At 36.7% G+C, this 15037-nt stretch overlaps 2 protein-coding genes across 2 annotated transcripts in view; one reads left to right on the top strand and one right to left on the bottom strand.

Moving 5' to 3' along the window:
* Positions 1–440: 440 nt before the first annotated feature.
* Positions 441–2920, bottom strand: LOC132281838 (probable calcium-binding protein CML25). Its single transcript, XM_059783503.1, has 2 exons — positions 2810–2920; positions 441–890 (listed from the first exon to the last, which is right to left on the bottom strand). Exons 1-2 carry the CDS (start codon positions 2918–2920, stop codon positions 441–443), a joined length of 561 nt encoding a protein of 186 aa, XP_059639486.1.
* The window catches only part of LOC132282703 (uncharacterized), a 15623-nt gene continuing 3405 nt past the window's right edge, over positions 2820–15037 (top strand). Inside the window, exons 1-5 of the mRNA XM_059784454.1 lie at positions 2820–2999; positions 8261–8668; positions 8897–11511; positions 11620–11765; positions 13005–14933. Coding sequence (XP_059640437.1) covers positions 8491–8668; positions 8897–11511; positions 11620–11765; positions 13005–14933 — 4868 coding nt within the window. The 5' untranslated portion in view covers positions 2820–2999; positions 8261–8490. The remainder of the gene's footprint in view (positions 3000–8260; positions 8669–8896; positions 11512–11619; positions 11766–13004; positions 14934–15037) is intronic.

The raw sequence follows: 15037 nt of genomic DNA, 5'->3' as shown, positions 1-15037 counted from the left end.
TTCCTAATCCCTCTCTTTATCATCCCCTATCTTTGTAATTCCTGGATGAGCTTTTTTCTAACCGATGGAGGAGGTAGCGGGGCCAGTGGAGAGAAACGCAATTTGGAAAGAGAAGTAAAAGAGATGGTTGGCTTTCTGGTATCATTTATATCTTTATATTATATTTAATGTTGAAGTAAGTCAGCTATAAAATGACAAATTTAACCTTACTTTACTATTTAATGTTAAATTATATTTACAAAAAACAATTATAAAAATACCCTTTAAGTATTATTCTTCAACCCCCTCTATCTAAAACTCTATTTCTAAAACCCTCACATATGTTTTTTATGTTTGTTGCTGGTGAGATTGGTAACTGAATTCAAAGTGAGTTAGGGTTTTCAGTTAAAGTACTTGACTAAGGTTTTCAAACACAACTGGCTTTAATAATTGGTGATTGATCAAGGGAATTGTGGTGAAGGGTGTGGTGTTTGCCGAAAGACCACACCATTAGTGAGCGAGCACTCACCGTTGCCGTTCTTCATCACGTTTTGCAACTCATCCATCGAGATCAACCCGTTCTTGTCCATGTCGAACACCGAGAACACATCTTTAGAATTCTCCAGCACCTCGTCGTAGTTGATGTCCATTGTGTTCAGCTCGAGGAACTTGTTTAGGTTGATGAACTTGTTGCAGTTAGCGTCCACCTCCCCGATCATCATGTCCAGTTCTTCCACGATGGTGTTGTTGCCCATGATGCCCATTATTGCGCCGAGCTTCGACGACGAGATCTTGTCCTCGTCGTTTACGTTGAATTTCTTGAACACTTGGGTCAACTCTTCCTCAATCTGGGAATGAGAGATGAAGTTCGATGTCAATACGGCGATCGAAAGGATTGGTGGAGAGCATTCCTGATTAACAGTGAATAATTAATGTGTGTCTTATTATGATTGAAGAGATTTCACAAACCTATAATTATTTATTTTGAATTTTGTCTGTGGTTTATGAATGGTTTTTGTCAGTGATTTGTGAATTTTGCCTATCATTTGGGTCAAAGACTCCGGCAGTGACCGGCCAATGCTTTTTCTTGCTGGCAGCAAGGCTGTCGACGATAACAAAAAGTAAAGAAGAAGAATAGCAAGGAAAAAAAAGGCATCTTTGTAATTGAAAAAAAATAATTTTTAATTTTTAATTTTTAATTTAACAATAAATAGTAAGATCAAATTTGTCATTTCACAACCTGGTTTAAGAGTCAGACATGGATATTAGGGCAATTTGATCAATTTTTAAAGTGCAGAGAGTTTTCTGAAACATGTGAGAGTTTATGATAAAAATTTGAAAGTAATGGAGATTTTATGGAATTAGCCTTAAAAATTATCACTCAAAAGTAATTCATATTGCATCCTCAATGTATCAAGCTGTCGGAAATATATTAAATATATTTTCAAACTCCGTTTGTTTGTATTTAAAATATTTTTTAGAAAATATTTTATTTTTTACTTTTTAGTATTTGGTTGTAAAAAATATTATTTTTTATTAGAATATAAAAAAACAATTTACACATCGAAATCTTTCCATAAGTTACTTTATATACCCAGCTCGATAGACTCCACCTCAATCTCAATTTAAACATTTGTCAAACACTATATATATATATATATATATATATATATATTATATTAGGTGAAAATATTTTACGTACAGAGTGCAAATGTTGACATTTTTATGTGGTTGAGTTGAAGGGTGTTTGTTTTGAATAACAGACACAACTTTTCTTGACATCCATGAAAGGTTATGTATAATATACGTTGGTATTTGAATTGAAAATATGTCTTTGAAAAGTTACATTTCACATTATAAATATGAAACGTGATCTTTCCTTGGGAACAGACTTATTACTCTATCTCTCCTTTTGCAATTTTATTTTCATAGTAGCCTTAATTTAATTATTTTTAATTATTACTCTCTCAATATATTGGTATTATCATATACAGTTGGTTACAAGTATTGTTAGGTGTAGTATGTTGTGCAACGACTTATTTCATGAGAGTGATATTTCTCTCCGCCTTCCGACTTATTTCATGAGAGTGATATTTCTTTCCGCCTTCCTTACATAGCTTTCAATAAAGAAAGAAATTTTATTAGATAGTTGAACAAGTCTCACATCGGTTAGTGAAGAAGAAAATATGAGACTTATATGTTAACCTTTTGAATTAGATATCCAGAAGTCCAAAGCCCCCTAACTTGGTTTGATCTAGCGAATTATGGTTAATTCATATTTTTTTACTTAATACAAATCAGCTTCCGATAAGTAAAGAAATTTTATTGAATAATTGAACAAGTTTCACATCCGTTAGTGGATAAAGAAATATGGGACTTATATGTTAACCTTTTGAATTTGATATCGAGAAGTCTAGAAGTCCAGAGTCCTCTAACTTGATCTGCGTAAACTTTACAAGGTTTGGTCTAGCGTTTTAGATTAGTTAGAAGTTTGCAACTATGGTTAATTCATATTTTTTTACTTAATAATACAAACATATTAAAAAAAAAGAAATATATTGTTCCATCCCGTTGCCTATTAATTTTTACTTCACACACGTTTGACGTTATTGTTAGAGGGATTTAAAGTATTTTTAATTTGAATTATTAGATGTGGAAAACATATAGAAAGAGGTGTATTTAAAAAAAAGAAGAAGAAAGTATCTATAAAAAAATATTTTATAAAAAGAGTGTATTTTATTATAATATCAAATACGCCAAACCGCCCCAGTCTCGGACTCCTAACAATCCAGCTTAGCTACCCGAGCCACAGACTCGGCCCGAACCAAACCTTTGTTCCACAGTTCGTTGAAAATTTCGCACTATTGCGATCACTTTTATCTCTTCGCAACGCCTCGTTTTCTCGCTGATCACTCTCTCCTGAAGCTCCGAACACGTTCATCTATCTCTTCGATTCAAACCCTACGAAAAATATTGAAGGATCTATTTCGAACTTCAATGGAGGTCCCCTCAAGGTCACAGTAAGTTCACACTTTTTTCTCTCTTCACAAACCCTAAATTTCTCTCTATGCTAACGAATGAATTTTCAATAAGGTATTGGCATGTATTTTTGGGCAGAGTGCACACTGTTTGTATCATCAATTTACGTTTTATAGTCGATTTAATCGCTTCAAGGTTCGATCTCGTTGGGGCTTTCATGAAAATTGTGTTTTTTTGGTGATAAATGCCTGGTTCTGACCGGCGTTTATTCTATATGAACATTTACCTATATGTACTGTATATGTATTGTTTTGGTGACTTGGGGTTGTGTTATATTTGGACAAAATTGACGTCGGTCTGGTGGCATTTGTTGGTCTTATGCGTGTGCATTCTAGAACGAGGTTGCATTTCATATTTACCGGATTATGGCGCTCTTGTTTCTTTCTTTTCTTAATGTGGGTTTATTATTTGTATTTTGACATTTATTTGCTTCAATATTGTGCTTTGTTCAGGGGTCATTGCCTAGTGCAATTGTAAAAGCTCGTTTGACATGCATAAAAATTATGAGTTTGAGTATGAAAGCATTTTGTTTACATAAAATCAAAGGTCTAGTCCTCTTCTCCCAGAACCCTGTGTAGGCATCACTTTTAGTTTTTGTGCTTTCTTAATGGTTACAGTCGGAATTGATTTGTTGAACTATGCCTAATAATGTTATTCAATGTTCTTTGACTTTTTGATTTCCTGCTTCTCACGAGTCTCCTTTTTATCTAGTAAATGTGAGAGTTGCGAAACTATTGTCGTATTTCACATGAGAACAGAGAATCTATGTCGAAATCACGGTGAATTAAGAAAGTAACTTATGAAACGTGTGAAGTATAAAGATAGTTTTAGCACCATCTGGTGAAATGAGTTTTAGCACCATTTGTTCATAAACAAATGAGAGTAGTAGGGGCACTATGAAATTCATCAGTGTATACGTGAGGCTGTCAAATAAATAGGTTGTTTTATAGTGAACAAAATAAATTTCGAACAATTCATCCATTTATGACCTTGTTTTCTTCTTGTGAAATTTTAGTCACCGCACGTAAAATTGTTTGGGAGGGTTCGACGTATTTATCTGTACAAACTCTAGATTGCTTTATAGCCTGTTTGGGAGGGCTTCCTGTTGCCTCAAAACGGGCTTTAAGTCAAGGAAGGCATTCCCAAATAAAAACAAGTGTTTTGTAAAATTCTTCAAATGGGCTTCTAAAAAAACCCACCCATCCTGTTGAAAGCCCGTTCAGCCAAAGCCACGTAGAGTTGCTTTCTGATTCTCATTCCTGCAAACCCAGCAACAATCCTTAGCATTGAACATAGAAATACCATTTGTCCCCTCTTATAACTGAATGTTACCCATTTTAACCCCATTTCGTCAGGTAATTACAAGTTCTTCTCTCCACTCTTATCCTTACATTCTCTTAAAACTAACAATCTTCTAGTCACACCCTTGACTGCTACATAATCGAGTCATGGCTTAGGGTAATATTGTGGATCAAAAATCATCTTTATTGTTAAATGACTTTTAGAAAAATTGTTCAACAAACATCTTTGTTATTTTGAATTCCTTCTAATAAAATCTCTTCTAAAAAGGCCTTCTTAATAAAGGACTTCTGATCCCCCAAACACTACCTTAATTTATGTACCAGCAACCACATTCTGGCACATTTCATTACTCTCTGTCTTCTTTTATTTATTTCTTTATTTATTTTATATAATATTGGTTGAAAAGTACCTGTTTGAGTTAGAATTTGGAACATTATGGTAAATATTTATAGAGTTCGTATACAATATTTTAGGAATTTTACTGCTGTACGTTTAGGAGTCTGGCCCCTTTTGTGTTACCTCTGCAATCTCTCAATATTCACTTCGTATGGTCGAGTAGGATTAGGAATTAAATGGGGGCCGTGATTTTCAACCTTTAGCTAGCCATCTTTAAAAGGATAACTTAAATCATTGAATTTATGTTTTATAGTTAAAATTTAGTGAAGCTAGTTATTGTTTCAAGTGTTTATAGCTCTCGTGCCTTGTGAATGAAAGCCTATCATTGTTAGTTTACAATATTCGTAACATTTTTCATACATAATATATATCTCATGTCTACTGATTCCACGACAAAAAGAAAAAGACTCTTAATATTCTTAAGATTATATTATTAACTATTTTTTTTACTCAGTATGATTATATTATTAACTTATAAATTCCTTAGCCAAAGCACGGCATAATTGAGATTATTAATAAATTTTTTATGGGAGTGTTTTTATTTGTATTTACTTTTATTATTATTATTTGTATTTGACAAGTAATGTATCCTATTTACTTTCATTATTAAGTAGTTGAATTGTTAATTATCTACCATGAATCACATTAGTTCCTCCAAAATCAATTATTAGAATTATTAAGTTATTAACACTAATTGAAGGGTCAACATTCAGCTGTAACACAATTCACAATGACAACTTTTATAACCCTATTTTGGGTTAGCCTTGTATGCAATGAACTTATAAACATGTAAATGAGTAAATAACAAAATATCAACAAATACTTGCATAATCCAAAGAAATGGAACAAAACTTGGAAGGTTTTTATAAATCCGTTCCTAATCACACGGATAACTCTTGAATCATCACCTCTTCCAAATTGATATTCAACATCTTCTCGTCATTTCTCCTCACTAACAAGTGTTCCTTTTCCTTAAAAAGTGTTGCAAGAATAAGACTTTAGTTAAAAGTTTTAACAATTATATTTATGCTTATAAAGACTATAATCTAGTACTTGTCCCTGCCGATTTGAGGTTTTGAGAGAGATGGGGTGGATACAAACCAAAATTTGGCATTATTTACACAAAGTGGCTTTTCTTATTCCTGACTGAACCTATATTCCCGTGCTTCCTGAGCCTTTACCATTGAACTTAGCAAAGGACCCTTATAGATTTATATATATATATACTTATATCTATATCTATTAACGTTAGACCTAATTCTTCCCGAGGCACCAGGGCCAAGTTCTTACCCACTTGAGCCAACCCCTTGGGGTTTGTAGATTTATATATTTATTTATAACAATATCTTAATAATTCATTCTTTTGTGAGGTAGAGTATCTCCTGCATTAATGTATTTCCCATGATCTCAATATTAGATTTTAGTAGCACTTGAATCTAGTTCTCGTGACCTACTTTATAGCTTTTCTGTGCACTTTGTGTTTGCATTCATTGAAGCCTTTTCTTCATGAAATTATATCTGATCTAACAAGAAGAAAAGGTGGGACGGTCAATTTCACAGTGGGGCCTTGTAGGCAGTCTCCTCTCTGAAGTTTTAGCACTTCAAACATGTAAAATCGGAATGAGGATGCCATTGTGAACTTTAACTTCATGGGCTGTTTCCAGAAGGGAAAATGTATGAGCCTCATTCGTAACATGTGGTAAGAGTACCTTACCAATAGGCTCTAGTCTATATGATATAAGCTCTTCCTCCTCAAAGGGGAGGTTGAGTGCTTGAGCCCCGGTGGGGGAAAAAAAAATTGAGTGTGCGTGTTTGCTTAATCATCCAAAAAAAACTTATAAATAAAAAAAGAAAAAAAGAAAAGGTGGAGTACCTTTTCTAAAGGAGCTTATATGACAAGGTCTGGATGATTGGTTGTTAGGCTGTGAGTTTGATAGGGATGTTATTTGTGTGGAGGGAGATGCAATTTATATGGATTTGTCAACGATAATTATTATTTGGAAAGGCAAGTAAATGATGCTTTAACGTCATTGCATCTCTAGTATGGTATGTGTTAGTGGTGGAAAAATATCAGTCTTACATGTGAACATGATATATTCTATTGAACTGTTCTTAGGGTTTTGGTAAGGATATATTATGAAAAGGAGAGATAAAACTATGGGTTCCTTAAAATCTATTAGGTCTATCTGTTACTCCCAGAAGAGGTTAATAGAAGTGCTTTAAAGTATTCACATCCCGTAGATCATTGTGCATTCAGGTTGGTATACATCGCGTCCTGCTCCCACAAAGACTGAACTGTGATAGGTAGTGATAGACCGAGGTAGGCCAAGAGCTTGTTCAACATCAAAGCATTGAGAGTTAATTATTATTATTTTGATAAGTAATTGATAACAGATTACTTGCCCATCCAATCTGGTCTGGAGACTTATAGGTGACTAGATGAGGATAATTTTTTTTTTGATAAGCGACTAGATGAGGATAATAGAATGGAAAAACTCGGGTTTTCAGTGTAAGGAAAACAAAGGGAGGATATTGATTAACATGCAACTAGTTGTTGGAATTTATAGGGCAATGTTTTCTTCCTCTGAAGGATCAATGAATGATTTACTGAATACTGAATCTGTAACATGGCCTTGCAGAATATGGCAAGGGCATTGACATTAAAGTGGTTTAAAAATGATTACAATAACCGGTACTATACGAGGCAAAAGGGTAAATGGGAAAATATTGGGATAATTACAAGTATTAGTCAAAGGTAATAGCTACTTCCCTGTAATTTTAACTGCTCAAAATATATGTTTTTGAATTATGTGGACCATCCTTGTAATTTGGGAAGGAGAATCTCTTTGGGAAATCGTGTTTGAGGAATAAGGACCCAATTTGGTGAGCTTAAGTGTTCTTGGGTTCTAGTTGCCTTCTTTCGTGAGTTTTGTGGTTTCTATTTTTAAGGGCCTAAGAGCTATAAAGTGTGGTTGGAAACTTGGAGCCAAGCCTATGGGCTCGAATGATGTTTAGGTATATTAAGAGAGAGAGAGAGAAAAACTTTGGTATTTTCATGCATAACAAGCTTTCTCCCTTTGAATTGTTTTGCTCCCCATTCAATTACACCTTTAGATGATGTTCTTAGGAAGGTTAGTTTGACTGATTAAGTGCCACATTATTTTCATTTTTACTTGGCCATTATAATGGCTTTCTCATGGAAAGAAGAAGGCAGCATATGAGTTCAAAGTTGCAATATGGAGTCAAATTTAAGAGAACTAAAAAGTTGACTAAAAAGAAAACTGGTTTGACCTTGTGATTCTGTGTTGTTGAAGTGGAACATATGCATTTATATGTTAAAATTTTGCCTCAGTATTTTTTGCAATCACATGCTGTTAATAATATGATCATTCCAAGATAAAGCAATGAAGAACACTAATTACTAAAATATTGTGACACTTTAGTGTCCGTATGACATTTTGGGCATAATGAAGTTATTTGTCATTTGGCCATTGTTTATCCCACCCCATTTAGTTTTTACCCACACTGAACTGATCTGATGCAGGATGAGGTTTTGAGGTTGGGAATGTGGTAGTCGGAGTGACACTTAACAGAAGATAAGCGGTGTTCAGAACGTGATCATATCTGATTAAAATTACGTTCTGGTTGGAGCTTCTGCTTTTTACATACCTAATTGAAGGAATGTCGAAGTTTAAAAATTCATTCAGCTCTTAAAGTTATTCTTTGTACACACTAAAAATTTAACTGCTGAAATTTTTGGGGATTGAATTATCTATGCCTGGTAACGAAGTTGAAGACAAGGTTCACAATTTTTTTGCACCAGACAATTTGTCCCAAGGACAGGTTGTGGATGGGAACTGGCCAGTGCTAGGTAATAATCCGTGGGTTGGAAGCCAGAGTCATCTTGTTGTTCCAAACTCCAAGTTGAAAAATTACAATCTTCAGCTCTCAGGTATCAGTGATCTGGATTTTGATCCACTAGTTCTATTTGTTGTGATGTTTCTTATCAATCATTAACAGTTTTATTTTATTATTATTTTTTTAAAATAAATTTTCTTTGAAATATATGAGAAATATGCGAGAATGAGGATGTAATGGTTCTGACATTAATTTTGATGTATGGTTCAAATTCAGCACCATGATTTTCAAAATTTATCCCCATTTCTATTCGCATAAGCAGATAATGAGAGAGGACATAGCAGCCATTCTTTGCGAGTGCCACATGGCTTGAACTTTACACAATCTTCTTATAGGCCAGATTTTGCAAAAAGTCAGTCTCGAAGCCCACAGACAAATTTGAATGGCTATATTAATGAACAACAAGTATTCCAGACAAGGCAGAATGAAGCTAACTTTCTGGGAGTGGATACAGAATCTGATCAGCGTAATGTAACATCGGGAGGCTTATCCGTCTATGATTCACAGCAAGTGAATGGTCCTGAATATCATACAAAAGTCTCAGTTGGGCCTGAAACATCTGAATCTCCCGTTAGTTTTGATTTTTTTAGTGGTCAACCGCAGATGAGCATCCAGCAACTGGGCATGCTTCAATCCTTACCTCAGCAGCAATCTGGGTTTAGTGACGTTCAGCTACTGCAACAACAACAAATGTTTAGGAAAATGCAAGAACTTCAGAGGCAGCAACAGCTTCAGCAGCTAGAAGCAAGGCAACGGAATTCAATGAATCAGTTCTCTGCCATTGCTAAACAAGGATCTAGCAACCATTCAGCCGCTTTGATTAACGATACTCCCCTTGCTGAAACATCTAATTATCCTTGGCCTACTGAACTTGCAACAGGTAACACAAACTGGCTGCAGCGTGCTTCTCCGGCTATGCAAGGATCTTCTAGCGGACAAATATTTCCCCCCGGGCAAGGTCAGACAATGTGCTTAACGGGATTGGTTCCTCAACAGGTTGATCAATCTCTTTATGGGGTTCCTATCTCCAGCTCAAGGGGCAATCAGAACCAGCATTTTCACATCCCTCTGGACAAGCTTCCAATGCAGCAAATGTCAACCTGCAGTAATTCCTTTCCAGGTAACCAATATTCTGTATTGCCAGATCAGGTTAGCATGCAGGGTGAAAGTTTGGTGTCTGGACAGGGATTTCAAGGTAAAAATACAGTTGGGCATGCTTCTGATCAAGGTTTAAATAATGGGATGAATTTGGAGAACCGCCTGCAAATGAATGCCCTTCAAAGAAATGAGTCCATGCAGGAATGCCACGGAAGGCAGGAGCTGGCTGGTTCATTAGAAAAGTCACAGGAAAAACCATTAATGGAGGTCGGTCCTTCAAAGAATGCGGTTGGCCTAGACCCTACGGAAGAAAAGATTTTGTTTGGTGCAGATGAAAATATATGGGATGCTTTTGGTGGGAGTATCAACGCAAGTGCAGAAGGCTGTAATCCGTTAAATGGTACAGGATTTTTGAATGGTTTCCCTTCTGTTCAAAGTGGGAGTTGGAGTGCTCTTATGCAGTCTGCGGTTGCGGAAACCTCTAGCAGTGACATAGAATTGCAGGAAGAGTGGAGTGGTCTGAGTTTTCAGAATACGGAGTTTCCAACACGGAATCGTCAGTCTTTAGCATATAAGGATAGTGAAAAACAACAATCAGTTTTGGCTGATAACAATTTGCAGACTGCATTAAGTTCTAGATCTGTTACCCTGTCATCAGATCCCAATATGAATAACAATTTCTGTGCCCCAGGGTCTCAGCAACTTGAACACAAATTTTCCTACGAACATGGAGAAAGGCTATCTCACAGATCCATCCAGCAATCTTCAGATCAAGGAAGCAAGTGGTTAAATCGAGGTCCTTTACAAAAGCCGCCTGCCGAAGAGAGTCAGGTTTATGGAAATGCTGCTCGTTCTTTAGACACAGAAATGAATGCAAAGAGCAATGCTCTTAGAGGTTCTTGGACCCTTCAAAATGGCACGTCCTCGTATCACTCTGGGGGCCAACCACGGAAGAAACCAAATGGTTGTAATGTTATTGAGTCTGTATCACAAAGTGAACATGCAACTTCAAAAAATAATGAGAATGACAACTCTCTGCAATTTTCACAAAGTAATCATCAGAAAGGACTAATGTATGTGGAAATCGGTCACGTTGATGGTATATGTAATATTGATTCTCTTCCTAATTCAACTGTTGAATTGGAACATGCCAAATCTGCCATGAGAAATCCAGAGGTAAACAGAGAGGACTCTAGTTTGAATAATGTTGGGCTCATAAAAAATTCAAGAACTGCAAGGGCCAGACAGGAAACCAGTGAACTGCTTCCAAATAGTCATAACCTTAATTCCTGGAGACATGTTGATTCTTCAATGAAATGTGGAGGAAGTGAAGCTTCAGGGAAACCGCAGAACAAGGGTCTTCAGATTTTGGAGTCACCGGTGAATAGCTCTGATAGGGAGGCGGTCAGAATAGATGAGATGGAGAACCATGATAAAAAGGAGAATCCTAGTGACGGCTATCGCTCCCACCGCAATTCCACTGGTGGGTTGAGGGAAAATGTTTGGTCAGATGCAAATGATTCACGGATTCTACATGCAGGCAAGCAAAAGTCATCTGGTCATGCTGGTCGGAGAACTTCTGCCCCTCGTAAATTTCAGTATCATCCAATGGGAAACTTGGATGAGGATGTGGAACCTTCTTATGGAACGAAACAGTCTACCCATTCACAGGCCGTGTCCCAGCAGATTTCTCGAGGATCAAAAAGTCAGAGTCAAGGGTACTTTGGGCAGTCAAATTTTTTTCGCCCCATTCCTAAAAAATCTACGGAGATGGAAAAGGTGAGTTGTGGGCTTTGCTTTATTTTTTATTATATATTTACTTTATTTCTGACATGAGGGTTAAAGTATGGATGTTATTATATTTTATGAATGATATTATATTTACAGGGACATTTACCTGATTTTCAAGAAAACACAACAGAGTTTGACGAGGTGCCTTCCAGAGGCATTCTTCCAGGCTCTCTGCATAATATGTCTACTCCCTTCGATAGATCTGTCAGCAAATATGCACCAAATAGGGATGCTCCATCAAGGTATTGTTTATTTGAGGTTTAAGATTATTATATAGGATGCATGTTAATTTGATTTCTTATATCTTATACTTTATTAGGCTATTAGGCCAATGGTATAAGCTCTACTCTCTCCAAGGGGAGGTGAGGGGTTCGAGCCCCGTAGTGGGCAATTTGCGAAATGTGTATGTGAGTACTTACCTGACCCATATTAGGTGCCGTCATAGTTGATCTCCTGATTACTTGTAATTGGAGACACATGGCCCTTTGACACTTGTCACTTGATTTATAAAGGAAAATAAAAATGCAAAAAGAACCCACACTGACTTATCTTGTGTCCAGAACAGGCTGAGAGAGAGTAGTCATCTATTCCTTCTCTTCATTTGTGCCTTAAAGCCTATTATTGATAATTGTTAAATTGACCCAATAAATTATCGAACTATGTAAACCACTTCCGAGAATATAATAGTTTCAAAAAATATTCATGTCGTCAGTGGCGGAGCTACGTTGGGTCCAGTGGGAGCAATTGACCCCACTGGAATTTTTACTTATTTTTATTTTCTATACATAAAATTTAGTTGTTAACAAAATGCCTCCACCTATCTCCTAAAAAAATCATTAAAGACCTTAAGAAAAACTTCCAAATTTTTAAAATTCCCCTTCATTTTCTAACTCATTGGCCCAATGTGATTTTCCAAATTCAGAAAGGCCTATTTTTTTTCTCCTCCTGCAGGTCCCACAAAATTTTTAAGATTAAAATTTAAAAAATTTGCCATTTATTATATTGGTTCAAATTTTTATTTTTTAAACTTATTATTGTTAATGGTTGCCCCCTTAGAAATAAATTCACGGCTTTGCCACTGCATGTCAATATTCTTTGCAAATTTACCTTTTCCTCGAACGCAAAAATATGATGACAAATTTGACCTTAGATCCTGCCAATTTGCAAGGTAATGATGGTATAAAGACATTAGAATTTTTGAAAAGACAAATATATTTATGTACTATTGTGTTCTTCTGTCTTTGATTGTTAGGGATTCCCATAATTCCACATTGAACTCCTCATTTGACCATGTCGTGTTAACACTTGACACCCATGCCCATAACTCAATACTAATTCACTAAAGAGTTTTTTTATATAAAAAAATTACTGATTAGTTCTCCTTTTAAGTCCCTTTTGAAATCTATATTAATTTTTCTTTTCCCTTCGTTAGAAATTTTATGTTCTCACCAACATGCTTTAACTGTTTCTATTCATTGCAGTCAAAATATGCTTGAGCTTCTTCACAAGGTGGATCAATCGAGGGAATGTGGCACACCGATGCATTTCAGCTCTTCTGTGCACAATCCATCATCTGAGATACCCAAAGTAGATAATTCTGATGGATCTGTCGGTCACCTTCAGAAAAATCATTCTTCTGCTTCTCATGGTTTTGGTTTACAGCTGGCACCTCCATCACAACAGTTACCTGTTCCAGATCATACATTGTCCTCTCAGAGCCTTGCACAGACGATAACTTCTGCTAGTTCAAGTAACACCACTACTGAGATAAAAGACAAGGCTCGTACGACGTTGGCACCTGCAGCTCAAACTCAATCTTTGTCTCCTTTTTATGGAACATCTCAAGGAGAATTCAAGAATAGTAAACTTGATATTTCAGGACAAACTGGCAATGAATCCTCACAGTATAATATGCAGAGAACCTCCTCTTCAGCATTGAATTCTGGTCTTCCCCATTCCAGAAGTCAGCACGTGACCAGTACGAGTGGACAAGTGACAACAAATCGTTCTATGAATACACCTTTTGACAGGCTTGCTTCCCATTCTAAAGAGGCAGATGATTCGTCTATTCAAACTCTTACTGGTCAGTCTGCACCGGTATCTTTGCCTAGTACCGTTGGCCATATTCCGCATGGAGTCTTAGCCCCGCAAATTTCAGCGGGGGAAGCTGTGCGTGTCTCCCAGCCTTCCATTACATCTGGGATCTCTCAACAGGGTGCCTCCTTGAAAAGAATACCTAACTTGTGGACTAGTGTTCCAGTGCAGCAACGTTTATTAGGTGCCCAACCTCGCAAGGCTCCTTTGAATTTTTTCCATTCCAATCAATCAAATATTAACGTGGATTCAACTTCATGCGCTCCACAGAATTTAGAGGTTGAAGATTCCCGTAAAGGAGGCAGTGGCCCATCTGCATTTGTTGCTAGTTCTGCGAGCTCACAAGATTTTGTCTCTGGTGAAGAGCAGTCAGAGAGAGAAAGCACCAGTCAGCGAGCTTCATCTGGGAACATTTTCCGTGCCGAAAAGACGTGTGCTTCTCAAGAGAATGAAACCACTGTCAAGCATCTCACAGATGCATCTCCTCTGAACCCTGCTTCAACTCAAAGAGACCTTGAAACCTTTGGTCATTCTTTAAAACCAAATAATTTCTTGCGTCAAAATTACTCCTTGCTGCATCAAATGCGGGCGATGAAGAGTTCAGAGAATGATCCAAGTAATAGGGAGTTAAAGAGATTTAAAGCAACACACAGTGGTCAGGGAGTTCAGCAGGAAGCTCCAAGTACAGGACTGTCAAACGATTACATTACTAGGGATGGAGATGCATTAGTTCATCGTAACGCTGTTCCATCTGGAGATTCTAAAATGCTAAGCTTCTTAGGTTCAGTAAATAATTGTGAAAGAAATTCATCTTCTCAATTTGGCAGTGTACCATCTCAGGATATACTTGGATTTAGTCGGGATGATCCTCAGATTTGCCCTGCTAGTAATAATACACCTTCTGTTAGACCTGAACATTCTCAGATTAGTCCTCAGATGGCACCCTCTTGGTTTGATCAATTTGGAACCTTTAAAAAGGGGCAAATGTTGCCGATATATGATGCACAAAAAACTGCTGCTGGTAAGAGTTTGGGACAACCGTTCACTCTTGGGAAGCCTTCTGATAGTGTGCATGCACATAATTCAACAGTGCAAGTAAATGCTGATGCTGATGCTGATGCAAGTCAGGTTGGTAATACTTCAATCCCGATTGCAGCTGCAAATGAGCATTTCTTTTCTCTCCATTCATTGCCTCCGGATGTCATTGATCAGCGTCTGGTCATTGTGAGACCAAAGAAGCGCAAAAGTGCAACATGTGAGCTTCTTTCTTGGCGTAAAGAAGTCACACAGGATTCCCAAAGTCTTTGGAGTATCAGGTGTGGGTCTTAAATGGCAAATTTGCTGAATGTTCTATGTTTACTCTCTCTCTGTCTCTCCTCCCCACTCCCATTCCCAATTTCATTATTTCTTTCTGACAGTT

This window comes from Cornus florida, unplaced genomic scaffold (assembly GCF_030987335.1).
Source record: "Cornus florida cultivar Cherokee Brave unplaced genomic scaffold, ASM3098733v1 CherokeeBrave_3.0.0_Hap2_Chr11, whole genome shotgun sequence".
Taxonomy (NCBI): Eukaryota; Viridiplantae; Streptophyta; class Magnoliopsida; order Cornales; family Cornaceae; genus Cornus; species Cornus florida.
Note: the sequence above shows the minus strand (reverse complement) of the source record. Positions and strands in the feature narration are given on the sequence as shown.